The sequence below is a fragment of the Calidris pugnax genome, unplaced genomic scaffold, assembly GCF_001431845.1.
Source record: "Calidris pugnax isolate Ruff unplaced genomic scaffold, ASM143184v1 scaffold82, whole genome shotgun sequence".
Taxonomy (NCBI): Eukaryota; Metazoa; Chordata; class Aves; order Charadriiformes; family Scolopacidae; genus Calidris; species Calidris pugnax.
The window spans coordinates 564,734-591,699 of record NW_015090833.1 but is presented as its reverse complement, the minus strand read 5'-3'; the positions used below and the strand labels follow the sequence as shown (position 1 = coordinate 591,699).

The 26,966-nt window shown below is 42.9% G+C and overlaps 1 protein-coding gene across 3 annotated transcripts; it reads right to left on the bottom strand.

The window, feature by feature from the left end:
- Positions 1 to 687: 687 nt before the first annotated feature.
- On the bottom strand, positions 688 to 23,985 carry FAM132A (family with sequence similarity 132 member A). 3 transcript variants are annotated; one of them, XM_014941359.1, is made up of 10 exons: positions 23,680 to 23,985; positions 23,222 to 23,609; positions 22,706 to 22,965; positions 14,518 to 14,637; positions 13,484 to 13,595; positions 13,056 to 13,237; positions 8,388 to 8,496; positions 7,763 to 7,853; positions 3,731 to 3,809; positions 688 to 3,165 (listed from the first exon to the last, which is right to left on the bottom strand). In XM_014941359.1, exons 3-10 carry the CDS (start codon positions 22,874 to 22,876, stop codon positions 3,067 to 3,069), a joined length of 963 nt encoding a protein of 320 aa, XP_014796845.1. In that variant the 5' UTR covers positions 22,877 to 22,965; positions 23,222 to 23,609; positions 23,680 to 23,985; the 3' UTR covers positions 688 to 3,066. The 3 variants fall into 3 exon arrangements, with proteins under 3 accessions (XP_014796845.1, XP_014796846.1, XP_014796847.1); XM_014941360.1 differs by lacking the exon at positions 7,763 to 7,853 and adding an exon at positions 7,368 to 7,458 and having other exon boundaries at positions 23,222 to 23,985; XM_014941361.1 differs by lacking the exons at positions 688 to 3,165; positions 3,731 to 3,809 and adding an exon at positions 6,880 to 6,995 and having other exon boundaries at positions 23,222 to 23,985.
- Between the last annotated feature and the right edge of the window lie 2,981 nt (positions 23,986 to 26,966).

Sequence of the window (26,966 nt, the reverse complement as noted above, 5' to 3'; positions counted from 1 at the left end):
GATCAAGTCTTGACTCTTTTGACCCATGCTGTCCCCAGCTCACTGCTGGATGGACAATCTCCTGCTGGTTGGGGCTCCAGGATACAACCGCAGCCTGGTAGCCTTCAGAGCTAAAAGACTTTTCTTTTTTTTTTTTAAAAAAAGAAAGATTAAGAGCCTTTTGGCCAAAAGACCTTGGTGATGCACAGGAAAGCTCCCTAAGGGACAACCCTCAATCCTGAGGATAAAAAGAGTTGATCAAAACCCCACTAGCTTTCCAGTTGATAGTGAACTTGGGACAAATCAAGAGACACCATGTCTATTTTCTCTGCTAATTTGGCTTCTTGCCCCAGTTCCAGCCCAGTCTGACACAAGCTTTCTCTGCTGGCTGGAGCAGAAAGGCAACGTGCCACCCAGAGAGACACCAGGGATAGACCTTCACTTCTCTCTCTGACAGTGGCCCCAGGAAAAATCACTCCTCCTGCCCAGGGCAATTTAAATCTTCACTGTTCAGGATGTGTGTTCCTCAGGGTTGTCTGACACAGGGGAAATGCCTGTCAGCACAGCACTCCTTAGATAAATAAGAGAGAACAGGTATAAAGACATTAAACAGGTATAAAGACAATAAACAATTCATCTCCTACTAAGATCATAAGAGCAAAACACGGCAAAAAAGGGGAAAAAAAGAGTCACAAATCCCAAAACAAAGTCTGACAAACACTTTTAGTTCTACAACAAAATAAATATTTTAGCTCTGGTTTACCAAGAACAGTGAGATTTGGTTCAAAAAAAAAACAAACAACCAACAAACACAACCTCTATAGGTATAACAACATATGCTGAATGTCACAACACTGTGATTCTGTCGCTGTAAGTCATGCACGAAACAGCCCAATTTATTACAAATATTCACGCAGTACAAAGTACAGTCTAGAAATACATGCTGGGATATTGCCCTGACTACACTTACTCCATCAAAGCCCAGTGTAAACAGCCAATCTTTCTCCATGGGGTTTAGTGATATTGATGTGTGGTTTGTGCTTTGGGAAGCTCCAGAAGCGAGAACTTCTGCTCCTTGCTACGCCTTCCATAGCTGTGGACTCCCCTCTGCCAGTTTACGCTTAAAAGGACATTCTCCCCAAACGTACTGGGAAAAAAAGAAAAAAGCCCTAGGAATTCTGGCACGTATTGTGGAGAATGAATACATAAACATTGGTATCTGCTCTATTTTAGACACGGGTCCAGTTGAAACAACCGCATTCCACTGACTGGGAAGTGGAATTTACCTGTGTTGACTTGTGTAGCAGCACAACTTGATTATTGCCTCTCCTTCCTCCTCCAGCAAGCATCACTTCAATGTGTTCTTCACAAAGGAAAAAATACCATTTAGTGCCCTTAAAGATCTGTCTCAAGGTATTTATAATGGAGATGAAAACAAACGGTTTCAGCCGTGTGGGTGTTACAGCAGATTTTTCCACAGCTCCTGAAACAAGACATCTTTGCAACCATCCATCTCAGCAGCTTTGGTGCTGGGGATGCAGAAATATCATCTATTGAGGCACCTCAACAGCAGCCCCAGCCACGGATGACATTTCTCTCATGCCTTCTGCCGTCCCCAGCAATCTGCCTTTTCATTGCACAAAGACATCGCAGTTGATCAAAAACTGCAACGCTTTCCAAGGGATCTCTTCCATTCACTGCAAACATTCAAGAACAAGTATCTGGACTTTATTTTGGGGCCTTGCTACTGTCTATTTCTGCCAGTTACACAATCATTGCCTCTGCTAAGTTGAATCAATAAAAGGGCCAGGTGTCTGTTGAAAGGGAAAGTTACAGAGCCACATTAAAGGAGTGTGGTTTTTTTAATCACAAGGCTATTACCACATCGTGGGTAACACCTTAACCCCATGAAATGTCAACACCCTTTTACTTTGTTAAAATGAGTTTATAGCCTGGAGCTATACGCAAAGCTGCTTTGGGGGCTCAATCCCACACGCTTACATTTGCAAATAGATTTGTAGAAATGCAGAAAACGTTCACTGGACGGTCTTTGACAGCACTTTCAACCTCCTAGTAGAGCTCAGACAGGCTCCCCCTGACCACCTGATGGAATTAAGTTTTGCCTCCTGTTTTCTGTCGTTATTTTGCTGCAGTTCAACAAGCAGCAAAGAGGTGACACATCTGATCCCGGGCTGCAACCCTCACTGTCTTTGCCAGGTTTTTGACACCCCGTGTGATGCATTTGACACATTTACAATCAATTTCACGGCACCTGAGAGGATCCTGTTTACGTGACGCAGTCCAAAACCACATGTATATCTTACTAAAACATAAGAACATACGTAAGGGAGTTCATGCTAGAACTGGTGCCATTTGGCCTCACCTTTTCATAAAAACAAAACTGCGCAGGCAGCGAGGTATTCAGCTTCATCAATAAGATCAAGGAAATACTTAGAAATAAAGAACCACAATTAAAGAGCTCAGACCTTGGATTCCCATTTTTGAAGCAGGCACTGTCTGAAAATTCAACATGCTTCTTGTCAAATATATCCAACCCTGAACATCAGTGAGGACCTATACCACTTACAATTGTATGAAAAAAGCAGTTTTGCTGGCAAATCTTTGTCTTCTTCCTCCACAACACATAGAATATAGTCACTATTTTACTTCCCCTCTCAATCCTTCATTTACAAGCTCAAACACCCCACAATTAATCCCCCAAAAACATGCTGATTACAAGTGCTATTGTGAAATAAAGTTATAAGGTAACAAATTCCAAATCTCAGTGTATTGTTTAGTGAGCATCCAGTGAAGCACAAATTAAATATTACAGAGTTTGCTTCTGAATTATAAAAGTCTATTATTTTTTTTTTTTTCAGATGAACAAACCGGAGTGGACCTTGAGAAGCAGTAGCCTCTGAAAGCAAGCTGAAGTATCTGTGAAAGGAAAGGCTCTTTGCTTGTTTAAAAAGATGCCAACAGTTACAGGAAGCAGTCTTCAAGAGGCAAAGTAAAGGTTTCTTCAGTCCAATACACACTGCAAGGTTCTGATTCACGTCCTTCCCTGCCACGCTGCTGCAGCCCACGCTACGCGCCCATGAACATGCCCATGAAATCAGACCCATTCTGGATGGTGACAGGAGCTCCAGCACTGTTGTCCACAAATATGGAGGTGTACTGGCCAGCCTGCAGGGAGAATGAGGAAAAAGAAAACATCTGACACTCCATAAGGAGGAAAAAAAAAAGCATTTCACTACCATGAACTAAGAAAAGAAATCTCCTGCCCTTTCCTGTGGCTCCTGGGAGTGGGATCCAACCACGTTTTTACTGCAGCACTACAGCTTTGACTCAGTGGAAGAAACTTTCTGTAATGAAATCATGTCATAGGTTTATTTCTTAACTAGATCCTTACTGCACTGGCATCTTTTTGGCTGAATAGTCAAGTGGCCACCTGTGCTTCCGATTCCCTTCTGTGAAACAGGAAACACAATTCCCATCTTGACAATGCAAGGGGAGATTTGAGAAAGAAGAATATTTACTGGCATTTCTTAGAGGGAAGGTTACTGCTGCTTCTGTTCCTCTTCCTGCCACTCTCTAGTCACCCCAGGTAAGGCATTCAACTTCATTAACTTTAGAAAGAAGGATAATGAAAACTTCCCCACCTCCTGATGAGAATTCAGCCTTGCCAGTAAGTAGCTCCACAGCCTGCCAAGCAAACCAGTACAGCCATTCCCAGTCTGCAAGGCCTTACCTGCAGCTGCAGTAAGCCGTGTACGTAGATAGTGAAGATTTTGCTGTTACTTTCCAGACCAGCGATGACTTCCAAAGACCTAAAGAGCAGCAAAAATAAAAATAAACAGGTTAAGGCAGTCATAACAGCTGTACGTGGAATGACAATATGCTCATGACTTCCCTAGAAAGAGGACCTGGTGTTTCTGGTGCCCATCTGTATTTGATTCTGTACTTGATTCTGGCAGTGATCAGCTGCCTTGAAAAGAGAACAGTAGACCCTCATCCTCACCGTGGTGTCTAATGGAAGATTAACAGAGCACAATGGACTGTCGATGCAGAACTTGGCTGGAGGCAGGAACCGGGAGCCACCTTCTCTCACAGAGGCCTTTCTCAAGGTCCTGCAGTCTCTATCCTCCACCCTTGAATAGCTGCTAAACATGCCCTTTCGATTTATCTACATGCCAGTTATCCCAGTTTGTTCACCACCACAACAGCTTGTACTCCTGTTATTCTGCACACAGCTAGCTACATGCATTCTGCCAATAACAGTTAATTCATTTTCAAGGTGTGAATGGTCCATTTCACCTTAACAATATATAGCCAGTTATCCCAGTTTGTTCACCACCACAATAGCTTACACTCCTGTTATTCTGCAAAGAGCTAGCTACATGCGTTCTGCCAAAACAGTTCATTCATTTTCAAGGTGTGAATGGTCTGTTTCACCTTAACAATATATGTTGTCAGCCTATGTAAGAAAGAACATGTTCTACAGCTGAAAGGTGTTTGGGGAGGATGGGATCAGGGGTCACATACAAGCCAAAAAAATTAATAAATTGCACTTCAGTTAAAATTCAAGGGATAGCTCCAGGTCACCTCCTCAAGTCCTGTTCTTTTCTAATACCATGTCCTAATAGCCATCATATTCCTTGCACTAGTAAGACATAGGACAACTGCTCTCTGTGGCATCCTCTACAGAACTCTTAACTCGGGTCCGTTGTACAGGATTCAGGGTGGAAGGAGGTGCCTGAGACATCAACAACTGGAACAACCCACGTAAGCTCAGTTCCTAAGCAACACAAAAGCATGGATCTCCATGCCTGGCTGGTTCTCCTGAAATCTGCCTACCTTCTGCCTACCCAGTGGTAGCAGATCTAGTTGTTTTCCCAAGAAAACCAACCCCTTTCCTCCCGTTTTTCCATGAAGTGGTGGTGATGAAAGCTAGCAAGCGCAAACGTGCTGTTTCCAGCCCCCTTGCAAGGAAATAATATGCATTAAAGGTAAGGGCAATTTGGCCCAGAGAGAGCAAGCCACTTGGCACCACCTTGATTGAAGAGCTCAGTCTGTGTGTCATATCCTGCCAAAAGACTGACTTGGGTGGGAACTTCCCACCATTAATCTCTTCTACTCCAACTGTCTCCTTGCCTCCGAGTTTCCATCTCTCTCAGCCGAAAGCCCTCGGGGCTCTTTCAGCTCCCTCAAATGAATGACTGTGTACGCTGACATCCCCAGGAAATTCCACAAGCACGGGTAGCAGCTCAGCCTGTGCCAGCAGAGTGTCTGTCCAGACAGGTTCCCATCCCTCCACCCATCTTCCTTCCATGACACGGACCAGTCAAACTCTCCCCCACCATATGGGAGAGAGGGGTCTCTCACAGAGCCAGTGTTGATGCTGCTTTCCTCCCACTGATCTCCTCCAACTCACTCAACCTAGGACCATCCTTGCAGGACAACCCAACACAACTTGCCACCCTGGACAACTGATGAAAACTCCGAGTCAGACATTAGAGAGCTTTATCTAAAGGATTAACATCTGGGTCAGCTCTGTCTAAGAAACAAAAAGTTTTTACAGTTACTGTTCTTTGGAGAATGTAGCTATAAATTCTTCAGATGACAAGTTAATCTCAAAACATCCCAATAAACCTGCCTGGGCTGTGTGTGACAAAGAGGTTGTTCACACATCCCAGTTAGAACCAGAACAGTTTTCCAGGAGCTTTCAGCTAAAAGGACCCACAAGGAGAGAGGCAGAGTAGTTTCCATGGCCCACAGGGAAGCTTCCTGCTCAGATAACTCTTGTGCTTGCATTTAGCAGAACAAGGAAGCGAGACTAAAGTCATGCTGAAAGCAGCCAGAGACTGCCATCCATTCTTTCGGAACATTACCATAATGTTGACTGAATGGACAGCAAAGGAAAGTGACACAGACAGACGCTGTCCCTGGAGACAGAAGTGAGCCTTCCAGAAGAAAAACCCTTTGTTCTCTCCCAAATGCCTTAATCAAATCAGTTGGGAGCTTGTGGAATCATTAGGAAGAAAAACTCATCACTGTCACTTTCAGTTATTCTGCAAAATGGTTTAAAGGGAATTTAGATTTTCTGTATGATTCTGTAACTGAGGAGGTGCCAGTTGCTCCAGTCAGCAAGCTCCTTGACTTCCCATCAGGTTCCCCTAATTGCTAACGGGTACTCAGATACCAACCAAGTCTTTTCCACAGGCCAATGAAACCTAAGAGAGGTTTATTTATTACCATGAGCCTTCACGTCAAATTCACCTGCCAATAAGGCCTGTGGGGAGGTCAGTCCTATTTGCAGCGTTCTGACTCACAGAACTGGGAAAGCGAGGGCTGAAGCAGCCAGTCCAGCAACAAATTTATAGTTTTATGGGTTTGAAGTTGCACCTGTGGAGTTGTTTTATGGATACGTTTCAGTGGTGCTATTGCAAGGGTGTTGCTACAGCTGCTCTGGAAGGGCTGCAGGCAGAGCAGAGCACATCCCTGTCCAGGCATTTTTTCCTCCCATGACAAGGGCTGAGCCACAAGCAGAGGTGGTGGCCACTCTCTGCAAGCAGCATTGCCCTCTGCTGGGTGCAATTCAGCCCAGGGGTTCCCCCAGCCCCTTCCTCCAAGCAAAGCTTGCCAAACCCCTCCTGAGTTGGCCTTCACTGATGCTCTGGGCACCTACATGCTGCAGACAACAGAGCAAACAAGTGCAGCCAACAGTATGCTGATGCCACGTCCCACTGCATAAGGAGCAGCACCCAAGGTTGGTGCAGTTCTTTAGCAAGAGTTTTCCTGATGGATCCCAGCAGAGGAAAATCCAGCAATGCTTATCTGAGCCAGCTCCACACAGCTTCTGAGGGCTGGGAGAAGGTATCGTGGACCTGTAGGCAAGCCCTGCGCTTTCTGCCCCAGGACCCATTCACCTCCATTTTTCACCTATTCGTTCTCCTCATCACTCCAACACTTTCATGGCAACACGAGTGAGACGCTGTGATCCATTCAGGATGCAGCTGAAATCATAAAAATAGAGCTAACAACCTCTGGCATGAAATTGAAGTGCTTCTGTCCTTCTGTACGTTTATGATGATAGCTGAGCATTCAGCACCTTTAACTATATCCAGTTTCAGCCAACTTCATTCACAATTCTCTCAACATATGCAATATTCATCTATTTAGAGTAATTAGCTCTGAAAGGTTAAAAATCAGAATAAAAAAAAACAACATATAAAATCCAAGGGCCAGATGGAATCACTCTCTTCAGAAAAGCTCTACAAGCAATTATTGAATAAAATCCACTGCTGGTGAACTCAGTTTCCACAGTTGGTTGAAACATTGGCCCATCTGAGAAAAATAATTGCCAAGACAGCACTGCAGTAACTCACGTGTATCGGTGGCACAGAGACTCAATGCAGATCAACACTCGGACATTATCTCTGGCTCGGAGCTGGACTTTACTCTTCAACTCACTGTGGTCTGTGGAAAGTAGTGGAAGAAATATAAAGACTTTTGCAACACAGGAGACCACCAGTTGCTGGTGTTTGGCTTTACAGAGACACCAGTAACCCTGTGACTTTTTAGGACTCTGAAAGGTTAAAAATCAGAATAAAAAAACCTAACACATAAAACCCAAGGGCCAGATGGAATCACTCTATTCAGAAAAGCTCTACAAGCAATTATTGAATAAAATCCACTGCTGGTGAACTCAGTTTCCACAGTTGGTTGAAACATTGGCCCATCTGAGAAAAATAATTGCCAAGACAGCACTGCAGTAACTCACGTGTATCGGTGGCACAGAGATTCAATGCAGATCAACACTCGGACATTATCTCTGGCTCGGAGCTGGACTTTACTCTTCAACTCACTGTGGTCTGTGGAAAGTAGTGGAAGAAATATAAAGACTTTTGCAACACAGGAGACCACCAGTTGCTGGTGTTTGGCTTTACAGAGACACCAGTAACCCTGTGACTTTTTAGGAAAGCACCTTTCTGGTGTTGGATTATAAAACACTTCATCGTTGAACGTTTAAAACCATTGAATGAATGCACTGATGATAAAATACAATCAAAATTGCCTTGATGGAGTTCTACATCATCATGTTCATTTCTTCTAAAGTCTTTTATGGAAGCTATGACTTCCACACATGAATATATTTGGTCCCTAAGCTCATCCTCCATAAGAAGTGTTGATTTGTTTGGTTTGCCTGGAGCAGCCTGCTGTGGGTATCAGTCCGTGGAAGTGCCCAACTCAAGGGCAAGGGTCTGGGTCATGGCACCAGAGGGAGAGCTCAGTGCAAAGGGCTACCATTGCACATGTTTTAAATCAAACAGGACCAAGAGTTCTCCAGGACTCCTTCCTGCACACCTCAAGTAGGGGAGAAAAGGTTTCTGTGGACAACAACTCACCAATGTGGACATTGGCTGAAAACTGGTAGATGCCAGACACAGGTGCTGTGAAACGTCCTGTTGCCAGATTTAATCCTGTCCCCCGGAGAAAAGCTCCTTTGGCCAGAGGCTGTAAGACAAGAAGAGCAGATCCTGAACATGTCCCCAGCACCCTCAACAATTACTTCTGTCTCTGACAAAGAACAAGCTTACATTCATGTGAGCAAAGTTGAAAATATTTGCAAGGTTATTGCCTTATCTCCCAGAACACACCTTCCAGCTGGGCCCTCTCAGTGTTGATGCCCACAAAAGGCAGAATTATCAGGATGAGACATGAAGATGCCCTTTTTTCTCACTGCCCCACTCTTCTAACTCATCTTGACTGGGACTGTGCTTATTACATCCCTTATGCTCTGCTGGTGCTAGTGAAGGCTCTAGCTTCTTACATCCCTTATGCTCTGCTGGTGCTAGTGGCCTCTAGCCTTCACTCATGTTCTGAAATACAAGATCTGCCATTGAGTCAGGAGGTCCCTACTAACTACTCCCAAAGATTTCCTGGATGAGGCCAAGCCCTCAGACTTAAAAACCCGGAACCTTATATACCATTTTTGTGATACAAAACACTCATACGGGTCTCCAATTCAGGTCTAAGTCAGATGGCTTCAATATTGTTAAAGAACAACTGCTTGGATTTTTACAGGTTCCATATTTAGTTTCATTTTTTCCTAGCTTCAGATTTTACAGAACAGGCAAAAACCTAGTAAAATAGTGTGCAGCTTCTCCTCATGGCAAGGAAGCAGTCTGAAGTCAAACTCACAGCAGATTATCTGACTCAGACTAAAATAAACTCTGCGAGAAATGTTTATTGTTAGTTTTGGCCTGCCTGATATGAATTTGGCTGGAGCTGGGGAGAAGCAGGAGTGGCTTCAATGGGCCAAGAAAGCATATTAGTCAGACTCTGCTTCCACCGCAAGGGCATTCTGTGCAATGTGATGAATGCTCTCCTGAGAGATTCGCCCCACATTGCTCTTGTGGGACAGAAGAGCTGTTCAAATCTGACTCTTTGTAAAAGAGTTATATCCCTAAAACATGCACAAACGCATAAGTGAGGGATCTCAACAAGAAGCCAACATTTGAGCATGTTTTTCCATAGTAGATGGCAAAAGGGGCCTGAGACATGGTGAACAGATTCGTAGGAGTGTTCCATAGTAGATGGCAAAAGGGGCCTGAGACACGGTGAACAGATTCATAGCCACAGGAGTTATTACACTAAAAACTATTCAGGTGCTAGAAGGAAGTGAGTCCCCCCCATCCTGGTTCATCACAACCAGAAATTGCCAGCTTTCACAGCGCAGGGTAGGAATAATGTATTTAGCTTTATCTTTGAAAGAAAGTAAAGCTGCAAATATTTGGGTCTGGTGGTGTTTGGAGAGTTACTACAGGGAAGGAGTGAAATGACTAATCTGCCTTTATTCAGCAAATCCCAGGGGCAAGGCTCACAAAAGAGTAATTCCCAGTCCTTATTTACCAAGATCTAGCTGTAGCCTTTAATTTCACAGCACTTTACTAGAAATGCTTTATGTATGCACATGGTGGTGATGATACATCCCTGGGCAACAGCAGTGGTGTTTCTCATAAGATTACATATGTATAACAGGGAAACAGTAATAATGAACTGCAGAACAACTATATTTCATACAACGTTTCTATATTTATCAGCGTGCACTGATGTGTGTCTACATACACACAAATACACACAAAAGGAGCTCTATTTTCTTTCTGTACACACCTATAGCCAATGTAACAGCTCACCTAACAATGAAGACTATGGAAGGAGCTTGATTCTGTTCTTATGCTATCACTAGGCCATCATTTTTGGTACTGCTATTTTTGATTCACCTCACTGAGCAAATCCAAGTCCTGTATGTGCAAAACTGTACTGTGTAGTTAATTCATTCCTTTCTTGTTACAGCTATTAGCAGAATCAGCAACATAATTCCAAAACCACTGGCTGAGCATGGAAAGCAATTTTAGGCACCAGTAAATTATCACTGATAAAACATTCCTGTTTCTTCATGCCCTCGGTGGCTTTGTTATTCTTTTGCTCATAGGAATAGACAATGCAGGGAGAGGTTCTCTGGGCAAAATATTCCATTAAACCCCACACCAATTAGAGCTCCCTGCTGCGTTTGCTGTCTCACAGCAGCATGCTCCCCTAAGCTGCTTCAAACTCTGCAGGGATTTATATCTGAGAAACTAGCTACTTGCACACAGTTATCTCAGCAGACTAAAAGCAAACAAACAAGGTAATGTGTCCAGCCATTCTGTACAAACCAAGGTCAGCTTCTCCTCCTCACTCCATCTCTTATCCCCACATCTCCCTCACTCCATAGTTCTGGGTGGAAAATAGGAACCACATGCAGAGAGTTAAGATGAGAACTGCCAGTTCAGTGATAAACACTGAGAAAAGCAATGCACTGACTTATCTGTTATTAAAGAAAAGGATAACCCAGCCTGCACCACGACACACAAGGGATGCACCAATCTCCTGAAGCAGCAATAGAATTCAATTGCCAAAGGTAGACACTAAGCTTGACCTCAAGGCACTAGACACACTAGGACTCCTTTCACCATGAAAAGCACGAGGCCTCCTTAGCCTTAAATGTTCTGATTCCAGTGACGTTCCTGAGCCCCAGATAAATCCCACTTCCATGGCCTTTCAGAGGCTGCAGTTCTTGCTGTGTAAAGTACCTTTCTGAAAGCTTCTGTGAGAGGCAATCATTAAAACCTCAAAGTGTGAGATACAGGATGAAGAGGTGTGGGGAAAGGAGTGTCACATGTTTCATTCCAGATACTAAGGAAGCTGTGAGACCAAGAGGAAGGGAGGGAGGGAGGGAATGTTCTGGGAGGAAACGTAGCATGGAAGGATGAGAATACATCATGCTCTCTCAATACCCAAGGTCAGAGTGACTTACATACCATACTCAAAAGGGGGAGAACAGAAGCGATAGTGTGCTGAGAAACAGCCTCTCTCACAAATGCTTTGGGTAAGGTCCAAATCCAGGAATTAGAGTCAATCCCCATCATCTCACTGAGAAGTATCAAACTGTTGGCTTCTTCACACTATTAAATTGACAGAACGGAGGGAGGGGAATTCTCTCTCTCTTCCCGTCCTTGGACTGTTTAAAGACAATGTTTTCATCTTTGCAATAGCATCCACTGTCTCACTCCCTGCTAAATTCCCCTATATCAGAGCACAAGCTAAAACCAGACACTTCTTGTCCCAAAGCTGAAATGAAAGGCTGGCATCCAGAGGCCTGCCAGCCCTCCCACATCAGCTTCAGGGCCAGAAGCAATTAGAAAGCAGCTCAGCATATGATAACAAAGCATGGGAAGCAGCAGCCTACACACTGATTGCCGAGATGTCTTTATTCACATTTTCCCTCCTAATTAATGAGGCAGCAGATCTCTCTAGCCCTGCCCACACTTCAAGCACAATCTTGCCTCTGTGCCAGCACCCACAGTGCTGTCAAACCAGGCTTCCACAAGTGTATCTGGGAAGGAACCAGGAAAGCACCCTGTTGAGAACATAACCGCTGCCTCTAGTCCTGTAGCTCCGAGAAGTCCCAGCAACAGGATCTGCTGGATGTCATTATTCAGAAATGGGACTCAATGCAGTTGGGAAAAAATGCTCAGCACCTTACTACATGAACAGTGTTAGCAAACCCTGTTGATGGAAAGCCATATTCCCCATTCACACTCTTCAAACTCTTCCTGTCACATCACAAAACCAGCCATGTAACTGGAGGCCCTGTGCTATTAGAGACACTTTGTGACTCCAATGTCTGGAATAAGTCTCCTCAATTACCAAGCAACTATTTGGTTTTAGCTATTACTTTGCCTAACATTTAAACTTCAAATTCAGATCCTATTTGCAACTGTTTCAGTAAAAGTTTTAATATAAAATTCAACAGCTTGCTTGTAACCAATTGTATAATGACCTACAGCATCCCATGATGGTGTGCTTGTCATTGTAACATGACCATAATGAAATTATATAGGTAATATTCATTTGTGTTCTATAAAATAGAATTAGAATTTGAGCATCAGGACTGGCCCACCCAACCAAATGATGGCTCTGATATGGGCTCAAAAAATCTATAACCGATTGCTTCTGTCCACCTCTGACATTTTTATCATCTGAATGTTAGTCTGGAGTTAAACAGGGTGTACACTGAAAAAAAAAAAAAAAAGAACAGATTCTTCAGACTAATGCCAAACATGGACAAGTCTCTCTCCATCATTAATGGAAATAAAAAGACTGTTGTTTGGACCTGTGAGACAGCCCTCTCTTGCACAGACCTGTTGGAACCTCAGTAAGAACCATAATGAGATTCAGCTGGGCTGCAAGAGAGGGAGAAACTGCCTCTTGGGTCTGTCAGGAAGGAGAGGACTCAAAGCTAAATATCCATCTTACTGCAGTTGAGTTTCAGTGCTGAAATCACCACACGAGATCCTACTTCATAGCATCCAAGCCTGAGAGGAGCTTCTAGGATTTATCTGCCCTTCCAGGAAGCACCTTTATCTGCAGAGCCACCTGGGAGCTGTGCAGACCAGGGGAACTCTAGCTGATCTACGCATGAGAGCTGCTGTGGAGTTGCACAGGTTCAGTCTGTAATCCCTTCTCACCGACTGAAAGTTCTGAAGTTCTACCAGGGTCTTCTTGTCTACAATGACTTGTCCTTTTAGCTTGCAATGGAAGGCCTCCTCGACACGTCTGTGGGGTGACGCTTCCTCCAAGGAGAGCAGGAGTGGAGGCAGCTGGCTAGGATGGGCTGAAATAGCCAGGGACGCTCGACGCTCAATGGCATCTGAGGAGAGAAGAAAAAGTATAAGAAAATCAAGGCTTAGTTTAAGAGCCTGGCCTACGAAGCCATTAGTTGTGCGATTAGACTGCTGCACTCAACTCTTCAACTCAAACTAAGCAGCACTGGGGAAACATTTTTTCAAATTTTTGTTTGCATTAAGGCAAACGTTTGCAAAGCCAGCTCTTTATTTGCCATGGTGCTTACCAAAAGAAGCAGATCATAAAAGCACAAAGCTCATACAGTCTTTACCTTTTAATATCTCCTTAAACTCCTGCAGAAGGACTTCCCGGGTGACTTCAGCACCAGGTGCTCCTGGAGGTCCCTGGGGGCCAGGAGGTCCTGGGGGCCCAACCAGGCCACGCTGAGGAAGTAACCAAAGAAAAACATGTGAATTAGAACCAGGGAATTGCAACGACGGACCAAAAGTTCTCTCAGTCATGATGAGCCAGATCTACAGGGCTGTCAGGCACGCAAGCGGCCCCCTCCACCATCAGTTCAACTATAGGCCTGGTGCAGTAAATCATAAACTGGCTCTCTGGCCAGCTGTGAATTCCAGCACTTGGAATTTACTCATGTCTTTATGTGGGAGGATAAACTTTGCTCAGGTAAACACAAATTGGTTATTCAAGTGCATCTTATACAGTGTGAAGCACAACAGGCACCAGACTAAGTTTGCTGCTTCTGTATCTTCTCATACCACCAAGGTAAGGTACTAGCTTTTAAGCTTCTTAATCTGCCTATTCCCTAACTAGAATAGCCATCTAGCAACACTTTACATTATTAATATACATTGTTCAGACATAACAATCACAGACATGAACACCTGGTGTAACAGCAGAGCTCAGAAAAAAAATGAAACTGATTCAAAACACCTGTAAAGGTTAGCCACACACACTAGAGCTTTAAACTAGTAGTACAAATATACAACAGTGTTATCAGTGCTATTTTGAGGTATATTGTTCCCAGGGAATTCCTGTTTCCTCAGTAAACCTGCCTATCAGCTCACTGAGAAATAAAAGGAAATCATTAAAAGCATTCAAGATTATCTAAACTGCAGATTAAAAGTGCACACGTGATCAAGCATCACTCAGCAGATAATCAGTAATTCATTAATTTGAAATAAATGACTTGTCCACACCTTGATTAATATAGTCTTTGAGATACCTGGACTTTATCAAGTGGAAGTAAAAAGATGTTAATTTTATTTCTACTGAGCAGTAAAAAACCAAAAGGGAAGCCACAGTGCACATTTATTAGCTGATAGCAATCTAGCAATGACTTACTAATTTCTTGTCTTTCCCTTTGCATCTTCGTTTAGAGGTATTGCCATCATCTGGGCGGTGAACAAAGGAGATCCAGGTCCGCCGTGGATCTGTGATTCGAGGATCTGGAGATTCTAGGACCTAAAGAGAAACAAGAACAAAGACTGATGTCACTGTGTCTCTTCAGCCACTACGTGGATTCAGAGAACGCAAAGTTCCAAGACCAGACCATTGCCTGCTGCCTAAACCACATCTTTGATTCAAATACACTGCATTTGGGAGGACATTGAAGGTGGGATAAAATGGGATTTCACACTTCTGTAACCAGCAATTTGGTTTGGATTATCCAGTACCATGCCACTTTGTCTTCATTTACAGGAGCATTGCAAACACAGGATGGTAGTTCAATCTGAGTTCTGACACAGTCTATGCAAGACACCAGCCTTTCTAAGAGTCCTATTAGAGGGGGATTTTTTCTTCCTAAATTACGGACTAAGCTTGCCAGCAAAAATGTCCCAAAAGCCAGAAGATGCTGTCCTTAAACCACCAAAATACCTTCTCATAACTTAATATGCCATCACCTGCAGGGCCTCCCAGTTCCCTTTGCTTAAGAAATCAGTAAGAGCCCAGAGCTGGGAGGCAGTGTACCTCCAAGACCTTTCTCAAACCTCTGAGAATCTCAGCCCTCTGAGAGTCCTAATACGTGCCACAGAAAACCTGTCCAGATGCCAAAGACTGTTCACCACTGGCATCTGACATTTATCAGCTGGATCAATCAAGGAATACAGGGAGATTAAAACGTACAGAAACCTTCAAATGCTCCATAACTTTCAAATCACAGGCTGTAGAGTGGCAAAAGTGTGGAAAAAGCATAGAAGTAAAGTCAGTCAACAGATCTAAAAGTGTTTGCCCCTGGGTATTAAGGCCCTGCTAGAACCACATTGAGTTTTAATAACGTTTCTAGTACCACTTACAAGCATAGATTCCCTTTCAAACAGTCTGCAGAAGTATGTAGAAAACAATTAACCTTTAGAATGCAGGTAGAGCTGAGGTCCCAACAACTTCAATCCATTTCACCATCTAAGAGCAACAGGAATTGGACAGAGGGTTGCAAACTTTAGCTAGAAATATCAGGGCAAGCCCATTTCAAGGAGGAAAGACCACAGTCTGTGTGTGATCTGCTATGAAAAATCCATGCAGCAGCAATTGTTTCAAAATTGAATCTTAGAAGTCTGCTGGAGTTCCAGCTTGAGGTTGCAAGGAATGTCGGTGCTTCTAAGCTGATGCAGAGCCTGGAAAGCTCTCTCCCCAGCATGAATCCAGGCACATGGGTGTAGTACAAGGCACTTGACCATAGATTTCTGAGCTGATGGGATCACAATTATTTATTTCAAACAGCTTGGGTCAACAGATGATTTACAAACCAGCAGATTGTGAGCAGCTCCCCAGAAATCAGATGTGTTGCAAGCTGAGTTGAGCAAGGGTATTCATTAAACCTACATCTCAAACTCTGCGAAGCCAACTCCATCTTCTCTATTCAGCAAATAACCTTAGGTGATTTACTGCTCAGATACAACCCACAGAAAGATCTGCCCCTATTTAATTGCTCTCTTCAGGCAGTCCACTTATCCTCCTCTCCAGATAGATGGCTGCAGAGTAGCTGGTGTCTGTGCTTTAAGCCAAAGGAAGGATATCCCGAGACATTTTGCCATATTGTTTCATGCATCCTACTGTAATTAATCAGAGCCAGAGTTATGGTTACACACACTCCCCCCGATGCTCTGATTTAGTGTGTACCACAAACAAGAGCGAGACAAACTATTCATAAAAAACAACATCACTATTTCTGTACCAAAAAAAAAAAAAAAATCAGTCTTGAACAGGCTTTTAACATTTATAACCACATTTACAGTCAGCTGTCAATTGTGTGCTTAGTCAAGGGGTTCCAGTAGTTGTTTTAGCTAAATTATTATTTGTCTTTTTTACTTACCGCACCCAGGACTTCAATAGCTTTCTGAAATTTCACTGGAAAGTAATGTAAATGGAGTACCATAGGAAATCCCAGGTATTGTGAGATTAGTCACCTCAATAAAGCATTATCATCTTCCCACAGATTGCTTGAGTGCAGATTTTTTGTGAAGCATAAGAAAGAAGTCAAGGACAGGCCGAGAAGGTCCTTTAGTGCAAACCTCTCCATCTATTACAACATATAAACATCAAGTCCAGAGGCAAGCATTCATAAAGTTTGCAAACATCCTTAGAACAGTACACCAGGTGCATTTTGTTTCTAAAACAGCCATGAAATATATTTAACAGAGTTTCATGGGGATTGAACGGTTTCTGATGGGAAAAGATAGTTCTTTCCTACCCCACTTCATCTGCAAACAGACAAGTGCAGCATCACCACACACAAGGTCACACCTGCAGAGGACTGTTTATGAGTATTATATGATATTTTATAATATTATCATAATATAGTTCATAAATGTAAAGTAGGCAAGAGCCTACCCATGCTCTGTCCAAAGGAAGGAGACATCTTTTTGCCCCCGTGACTGGGACTGACAGGTCTGTGGTAAAGCTGCAGCACAGTTTACAAAACAGAAGGAAGCAACTTATTAATAGAAGGACCCAACTCAGGCAGGAGGGAGTACTCCCTCAGTGCTGTAACAGAAGCCAGAAAAAGAACAGCTGGGTTGCAGAGAAAAGGAAAATAGAATCAGTTCATCCTTCAACACGGACTGGCAGGAACTCAGAAGTGCAGTCTCCAAAACACAAGAACAGAGTCCTAGGAACTGGGATGCAGCATTTGCTGCAGATGTGGAAGAGACAATTCAAACACTCCTGGTTTCCACCAGGCTGCAAGACAGGCATCAACTCCCCTCCACTGCAAAAATGAGGAAACAGGCCAGCTAAAAGCAGAAGCCAGCATTCATGGGCAGACCCTGACCATAAACTGTGAAGACAAACAGATGTCCTCAGCCTTTCTGGAGCTCCAGCTGTGAAGAAACAGGCCAAAGCAGACATCTTGTCAGGGAGAAAAAAGAAATCCAGATGGCACATCCCAGAAAAATAAATGAAAATCTCCTGAAGTTTTAAAAAAAAAATTAAAAAAAAATAATCCCATACCTCTCCAGTGGCTTGCTTAAATTACAAATCCCTCTACAAGACAGTCATGGCACTCCCCAATTTCTCCAGCACAAGGATGATTGACAGTTAAAATGAATGTTCCATCCTTGTGGTATTATTATTTAATTACTATGGCATGCATGAGCAATCCTAGCAATAAGCATGCAAGCCTCTGTTTTTCTTGGCAGCAGCAGCCTCCAGCAGCCAGAGAGACCTTGCAGCCAACTCAGGTATCCGTCAGGACTGGGAACAGCCCTGGAATCCCAGCAAAGGGGACTTGTCCCTCCTGGGGTGCTGTTTACAGAGCGAAGCTGACCTACAGGAGTCAGGAGGAGTCCTCATGTTAACTGCAGAGAAGCCAGGCTTACTCCTTAACGCTTGAAACAGTGCCTCCAAAATCAACAGAAGCCTTGCCAGCAATTTTTAATGAACTTTCAATCAGGTCTTTTAGGATTATTTTGGAATCCGAATACAATGGTACCTATCACTTCAGTCCCAGTTTATGACACTGATGAGAAATTAGCCCGCTCTGTCCCTGACTCCCCTCACAATAAAAACCAAATTGAGCTGTAATTCAGGCTGCTGAACACAGGCAGAACCTGCGGTTCGTTCTGGCTCTCGCTCCCAGAACAGCACGCACTGCCCAGAGACACACACAGTCCCTGGCCAAGATGCAGCCAGCATGGAGGAAACTGCTAGCAGAGATCTACAGTCCAGTAGCAGAGTTTGGATCCTGAGAAATTTCTGAACTGTATCTGAACTTGCCTGAAATTCAAGGGTAGCGGTATCCAGTCTGCACCTCTGCTAAAAAACAAAGCAAAACGGACAAAAGTAATTTCTGGGTGAATAAAAGAAAAAAAAAGTCAACACTACCTGTAAAAATCTGTACACCTAAAAGCATCTCTGAGTGTTCTCAAGCACAGTTAAGTATTTCTCGGGGTAGGATAGGATGGCAAAGCATGAAAAGGTTACAATTTTGTGAGAGGACAGCATCCTTTCCACCCGCAATTATTTAGAAACAAGTGTCCAAAAACATGTATCTAACCACTCCAGTCCACAGTCTTCATGCCTAAAGTTACTGCCCTGCAAGTCTTGCTCAAACTATTATCTATGGATTTGTCCATCTGTGATGGAATTATGTTTAAGAATTCTTTGCTTAATAGTTAAGCAGTTGCCAGACACAAAATGGACCTGACTAAGCATTTTGATTATCTCAATCCACAAATTTCTATGTTGTTACACCCGATTTACACCAGCAAGAGTATTGTCAGCTTCACTATGAAATAGGGAGCAAATTATTCATTTCAGTAGCGTATTTTACTTGGAACAGGTTAAAAAGTGACAGACCACTTTTTATTTTTTTAGCATGAAAAATCCCATGGCAGCTGCTAATAACGTATGGTTATACACACTCTTGGTTATTAATGAGATGTAAAACCAAGGTCCTGACCACTTGTGGTTTTTACAGATCTCTCAAGAATTTTCCCTAGAGCAGAAGTGTTAGATTTGGTATCTTAGCCAAATCCAAAATGGAATTCCTACCTAAATTCCCACTACGTTTTGTGATTGAAAAATTATTCTTCACCGCTCTAAAGGGCTCCGTCAACAAGCTTCTCCACTTAAACACAAACCGCCTTCAGCAGTCACACCCGTAATGAATTTAATTAATCTAATGGAACAGTTCACATGAACAAAAGCTACTCTGGGTAAGAGGACAACACGGTGTTTGGTGCTGTGTTCGCTGTACTGCAACGTTCACCCGTGTCACCCCTGGATGTACCTGGTCTTTAGGGCTCCCAAAAAAAGGTAAAGAACTGAGGAGCACCAATAGAAGGGGTGTAGCATGGTTGTGTAGCACACAAACCCACATCTGACATAGGACTACACACTTCAATCATAAGCTTTAAAAAAAAATAATCTTACAAACAGCTCTGAGAAATGAGAGCGAGCACTGAATTATTTGATATGCTGAGTTAGATGTATGAATCCAATATTATTTTACGTGGCCCACAAGGAATTGCTAGGAAGCACTTTATTATAGCCCTTCTCATTCATAATATGCCAGAGCAAGGCTGGCAATGATGACAGATACAAAATGTGAATGATAACACCTTCTGCTACAGACAGGTCATAGTCCAGTCTCTCCCATGGCTTTAATACTTGTCAGGCCCCAAAATACTTTTCTCACTTACACATGCAATCACACACTTCAGTCTAAGACTGAAATCTCTTCACAGAGGAGGAATGCAATTTGCAGTGTCATTGAACCAGCTGCTGTTTTCAATGGGAAGCAAAAGGCTCCAAAGAAATAATTCAGAGAGACTTAAGTAATAAACCAGGTAGACCTCGCCCTAGATATTCGACAGAGACAGAAAGATCACAAAAAGGAAATAAAATTTCAAGGACCCCTTGGCTACATAGTGGGCAATTAAATTAAAAACATTACACTATTTCTTGCAGAAATTCCACTGAAGGTAGAATCTGTTGACCTCAATCATTATTCTGGTTATTCTGGACCATGTACAGTCAGGTTTGGCTGACTCCAAGGATGGAGACTCCAAAGCCTCTCTGTCCAGCCTTGTTCAGTTTTTGACCACCCTCACAGTAAAGAAGATTCTTTTCTCACATATACGTGGAATTTCCTGTATTTCAACTTGTACCCACTGCTTCTTGTCCTTTAACTGGGCACTAAGAGCCTGACTCCATCCTTATTCCCTCTACTTGGGCATCAAGTGATAACTCCTCATCAGTGTCAACCCTAAATAAACATTCCTGCTGAACTCCTGTTAGTATAATATCTCTCTCACAGGAGAAGATGTACACCTGGAAAGGGGAAGGCAAGCCTGGCAAGTGGCATCTGCTGGTATTCAGTCAAAATAGGAAGGTCCAGTAGATTAAAACCTCTGTATCCATCAGGGATGATCTGCCCTCTCTCCAAGTCCATCTGCGTCAGAGAAGAAAACTCTCATGTGCTTGGCAAGCACATCATATTGACAGCAACCCAGCACAGATAAGACTGGAGGAAAACTTAAAAAAACTAAAAATCCAACACACTGTTTCCTTGGAAATATCACATCTACCAGATTTGAGACTTCTGCTTCTTGTTTTAGGTAGACGTTTCACCACATGCATTATGAACGTTCAAGGGGAGCTTTCTCCACTCCTATTTGAAAAGGATTCCCAAGTGAAATTTGTCCTAAATTGTTTTGCTTAATTAAAAGGAAAACACATCTACCTTCTCAACAGTATGAATAAAAATCACTACTCTCAGCTAATACTGTATTCCCTGCTCCTCCTGCTTTGATAAACCTACCAGCTGGCCACAGAGTCTTCCAAGGTAAACACAGCCTTAATTTTTACTGTACAAGGCCAAAAAAAAATTCCATCTTTCCTGTTATGTGCTGTAGAGAAATGAAAGGGGACACTGCTGTTGTTTCACTTTCGCGTGCAGGGCACCCTTTCATCAAACAAAACTGCTCACAGAAGTACCTTCAAGGCTCAAAGAGATCAGTTTTCTGCAAAGAACTGCTTTCCACCTTCCTTTAGCTTGACAGGTTAGGTAAGGATAGATTCACTATTACTCTGCTTCTTCCCTTAGCAAATACAAATTGTGATGCTTTCTGTGCTATCATTTACCCCAGAAATGGTGGCAATTCTTAAGCACTGCATTTATAGTATGTGTAAAATAATCCCTTAGCTTGGGCAGGTGCTGTATAAACATATAATACAATATAGTCAACCCATGACATTTAGAAGCAATAGTTAACCGGAGCCTTAAATAGATTCCAAGGAGAAAAGTTCACATTGCAAAATTTGGGAGTGGACACCAAGCAGAGCTCATCAGCGTTTACATCAAAGATTTGGTTTCATACAGTCCTTATTAAACAGAACCTGCTTTCACTGAACTCGCCAGCTCTCACTGCAGCCAAACTTTTGCCATGGATATTTTAAAGCAAAGTATTTCAACACAGAAACTGCAGTTCCCAAACAATGTCTGTTTTAATGAATGCCCGCTAGCCTCCAAACGAGTACTGTGTTTCTTTTAGCAATAATGTATGTATGACTATATTAGAATTAACCAGGACCAGTTTCTGCTTGCTTTTGCAATCAGAATATATTGTGCTTGCGGTCCAATACATTTCACGTGGAGCCAAATTAATTCCAGAATAGACTGAAATTTAGTTGCACCAGACATGTGCCTGGCCCCTTTCGCAGCAGCAGAATGAAGCAGTTCTAGAGAGAGCAGAAGAAAGTGATTGATTATAAGCACCTCAAGAATTTAGCGTGTATACAACCTGTCCTGACAGAGCCCTGCAATACACAACAAAGAATTAATTGAAGAAACGCTGCTTACAGTCCCCTAATGATAATTTTAAGTGTTGCAGCCAGCTTTTTTTATATAGAGGACTTTTTCCCAGACTTGCCCAACCTTAACCAATTACTCTCACAATAGCATTGAATAGGATATTTAGAATGTCAGCCCAATTGTTCTAACTTGCCCCCTCTGCCATGCCCCAATTTTTGACAGGTTTGTTCCTCCATTGCTATAGTGACTGCCATCCCTAATGCTTGTGATCAAAGTCGTGTTTTAGAGGTCACCTCCATTTGAAACAAGGGACATTTTTGTGTGAGCAGAGAGAGGGAAGGGACTGTGTGATAGAGGAGACTCCCCCCCTTCTCAGTGTCATAGTCCTTTCCTGCAAGAGCCACAATCACCTTAAAAGGATCATCTGACTATAGCAAAATTTTTCTCATGTGTAATTTTCAGTCCCCACAGCCTCTCTGGTAGAAGGTGCAGTGCAGAGAAAGCTCAGCATGCTCAGGTGTTTACACTGTTTATACACAGGACTGGAACTTCAGTCATACATACTCTAAAATAAGTTATTACCATGAATTGCAGTATCCCAATGTTTGTTTCAGTAAGCTAGAAAACCACGCATGCACAGGCAAAAAGAGAGAACATTTCTCTTTAAAATCAAATAGAATTTGGCAAGGCTGCCTCAAATCATTGGGAAAAGAAACCAGCATCACATTACTGCCAGAAATAAGTTCTACCAAGCACTGACAGCACATAAACACCTACCTTGGGATGCCCGTGCAGTTCTTCACTGTTTGAGAGGGTAGCATTGAAAGGCTCAGTGTACTGATTAGGTTCCTTCTTCATCTTCCTCTCTCTCTTTGCTGCCATAACTCTGAAGAGGCAGAACTGCTGACAAAGTAAAGTTGCCACGAACACCCAGGTGCACCCCTTCATTTTGCAAAGGGAGGGGCCAAGTCAGGAAGGGCACTCTCCAAGCACAAAAACCTTCACCACCGATAATAGGAATAGACACAGACTTCTCTCTAAAAAAAAATAAAAATAAAAATAAATAAAACGGTTAGAACTATTAAAGGTGATCTTCTGGGCTATGCAATATCAAATGAGCAGCATGCACAGATGTGCTGGTTGCTGGAGAGATCTCTGTTCAAGCAGGACACATGGAAATGGTATAGATAAACTTGTTTGCAAATCTGGATTCACTCGAAGAAGGAGGTAAGTCCATTCAGCCTCTTGAAGCTTACATAAATACAAGGGGCCCTGGAAAGTCCTGCCACCCACCTTGAAGTGTCGCTCTCTCTCCCCCCACCTCAAAATAAGTCTTCAGATTCGTTTAAAATGCACTCAACTATGAAACTTAGAAAAGTCAAATTGCTCAGGGCAATAGTTGCTCGGGCCGGAGCTGACAATTCAAACTCATTAGGGGAGTTGTTGGGTTGTTCCTCTTCAAGGGGAGATTTCACTTTCTGTCATTTGCAGCATGGTGTGCAGTTCAAAGCAGGCTTGAATACGTTCCATCCATTCTCTCTTGAATGATACTTCCCTTTCCTCAGGGACAAGTCCTCATCCTTTCCTTTCAAGATGCTGGGAAACTGCAACCCAAGGTTGCTACAGCCACTGCTCTTCTGAAGGGGCTGAAAGCATCACAGCTCAGGCAAGTGCTCAGCCTCTAAGGAGAAAATAAATTTCTCATATCATAAAAGTTAGAACAGGGAGAAGCAAAGAATCTGAAGATGTACCTAGGTCCATTAGGAGCAGATAAAAGTTTTCCCAGGTTTTCTCTCCCTCTTTAGCTGGGTTTATCTTCCCTTTTCTTTAATGAGGCGACGAGCAGTGAGTCCCGATGCCACAAGCAGCTGTCAGGATGTAGAATCTCCTGTCTTTTTGATCCTCATCTGCCCTCACACTGGGCAAGATTTCAGGTACCTCTGAGGGGAGATCACATCTGATTTTTTTCGCTGCTCCTTTCCCCAGCTGCACACTGGCAAAACCCTCCTCAGCTTTTGCTTTACCTCAGCAAATAAGTACTTCTTTCCTGAATGAGTTTCCATCAACTTCAAGAAAGGGGAAAAAAAAAAAAAAAAGGAGGAGGGATCACATTCTAATGAGCTGTCAAGCCTATTCTCTTCACATTCCTATTAGACTCACTGATAAGTGGAGCTGGCCCGTGTGCCAGGCAGATTTAAATCAATGCCCGTTCCCAGCTCCCTCCCCTCAGCACTATTCTGTACCTCCCCTTCATTATCTCAGAGAAATCACCATTTTTCTGGGAAGTTTGTAAAAGTCTACATGAGTGTGTGGTAGAGCTAAAAATATGTGGCTTGGAATATGCACTCAGCATTGCACCACACGTTGATACATCAGAACCCCTGCTTTATACTCGTTAGCTGTGTGCCATCCAACTTTTTCCCCTAATTCTCATCACAGTCTGGCTCAGGGGGGACCTTCTGATATCTTTACAGGAGGGTGGGCTGTTTATTAAAAAGAACAGAAAACCAAAGGTTACACATCTCCTCCAAGCATTTCATAAGGGAGACCTTGAAGTACTTGGACAGTCTGCAGATCTGTCAGTTCCCCACCACCTAGAACAAATATTCCTATTCTTTCTACAAATACGGAGACTGATGCAAAAATATCTGAGATTGTACCATGAGAAAGTCCAAGAATGATAAAAGGTTGAAGATCGCATAATTTGAAGTTCCTTATTCATCCAGCAAGCAACAGATTGTTTTTCTTTTAACAATACTATGCCTTCTGTAATCCAAGTAATAATGCCAGCACAGCCCTTCACTGGACTCCAAAGGCAACCAGGGTGGATCAGGAGCAACAGCTCAATTATCTACAGCTCAGGGAAACTGAGGCATGAACAATCTGAGCACAAAATCAAGAAGCAGAATACAGATACTATTTTTTTTTTAAAGCATCCTTTGAGAGAAACAGGGTTGGGGAAAGAGAAGAGAGTAAGAAGGGAAGTTACACAGAAACTAAATAGTTAACAGCATATCACCCCTCCCCCAACGAGCTCACATTCCATCAAAACTACGTGGCAGACTTTATTTGTTAATAATATTTAACTTTCTTTGGCGCCTTCTCATACTTAAGCCTCTTTTTTCAGGTTAGTTGTAGACAAGCCATGAATTTGTAAAAGTGCACTTGATGACACATTAATAGGACAATCTGTCATATTGCAGCTAAACAGCTTGACAGATCCACACACCATGGCAAGAAATGACATTCAGGGCTGGAATGGGGCAATCGCTTTTTTGGGCTGCTGTCTGCCTGCAACATCTCCTTCCCCATCCCAGGAGCCAAATCCCAAGACTCTAACCTCAGATTTTGGGGAAATGAATCCTAACTACATTTGCAAGCACAAGGCGAAGTTGCTTGATGGTCCAGTAAGACAAACAGACTGTGCTAACTCCTGACTGTATATTTTTATCTATTTTTGGGCTGAAACAAGTGTCAGCACAGTTTTTACCTCTCCTCCAATCTTTAATTCAGCATTTCTATTATCTCTGGAAAATCACACACTTTGCTGCTGCTGCTCTCACATCCTCATTGCAGCAGTTCCAAAGCACCCGAGTCCTGCCAATGCATGAATAATCTTCAACCCCATTTGCAAAAAAAAAATAATAGGGATAGGCCAATTTTGCACTTGAAGCACAACAAACTAAGAATCTCAAAGCGACTGAAAAAAATAGTTTCCTCTCTTAGCTCAGCACCATAATGGGAACAGTTAAGAATAAAACAATACCAATTCTGCATAAGCAAAGTTATAAAGTAGGGAAGATAGTATAAGCGGCCCCATTTACATTTCAAAATCGTGGGCAAGAACCCAAACAGAGTGTTTGCAAACACTGAATAAGCGTGTGTAAAGCTGGAGAGGAAACTGAATACTCAGGCAAGAAATCTGCGATTTGATCTTTCAATCTCCACTTATGCAAGTTGCCTTTTACTCAAGATAGACCTTACCTAACTATGCTAAAAGTAACATCCAAAGGGCAAAAGGTCAAAATCCAGGATTTTCCCCAGAGTTACCCATTGTAAATATATTGGACAACTAAGCCTTGGTGCAGAGATAGTGATTTTTTTAAGCCAATACAGACAGTGACACGTTACCATTCCCTGACACACACCCTCCTGCTTCATAGTAGATAAAGGTCTAGTATTCCTTTGATAGATTCTTTAGGTTTAAATCTATAATTTCCCAATGCTAATCCATATAAACTCAAGCTTGTTGACTGGGTTAATACAGAGAAGCTGTTAGAACAAACCTAAACACCCCAGCAGAGAGAAGAGCAGCTTTGGGGAGACAGCCCAAGAGGGGTTTTTTGGCAGCTTGTCTTCTGCAAACCCCCTGCGTCCCAGGTTTTGGAGCTTCTTTCCCGGATTCCCCAGGGCCCGGGCGGGATCGCTACGCCATCTCCTGGCAAATCCATGGAAATGTTGGGAAAAACAGGGATACCCCTGTAGCCGCTCCCAAGGTTTCCTTTGCAGTGGGCTCTTTGGGGTGACAGCGGCGGGAAATAACCTTGGTGGGGGTAAACCTTTCACCACTAATGAAGGATTCCCAGTAAAGCCTAACAAATCATCCTCATCCATTTCCCAGAAAACTCTTTACAATAACACGAGATGTTCACGATCACTGAGTTCACGTTCAATAGCCTCCCTTTTCTGTGTGCTTAGGCGACTTTTACATTGAAAATATGATTTTTTTTCTGCTTTAAGAAGTAAGATCTCGCTTTTGCTGGGCAGGGAAAACAATATCATCTTGCATACTCTTTATATTGCAACCCAGTCACAGGAAGACAAGCCACCAATAACAATAAATTAGCACCATGTTATTCAGAGACATCAAAAAAAAAACTTTTTGAAGCACAAGACTTCAATTAATAATTCTAATTACAAATTGTGACCTTGCTCTTCTGAAGAAAAGACAGCTTATCTCTTGCTGACTGCTTACACATCTAAGACAAGTTGGTAAATCCAGGAGATGGGCAAAAGGCATCTCTTTTCTCTGTCCTTC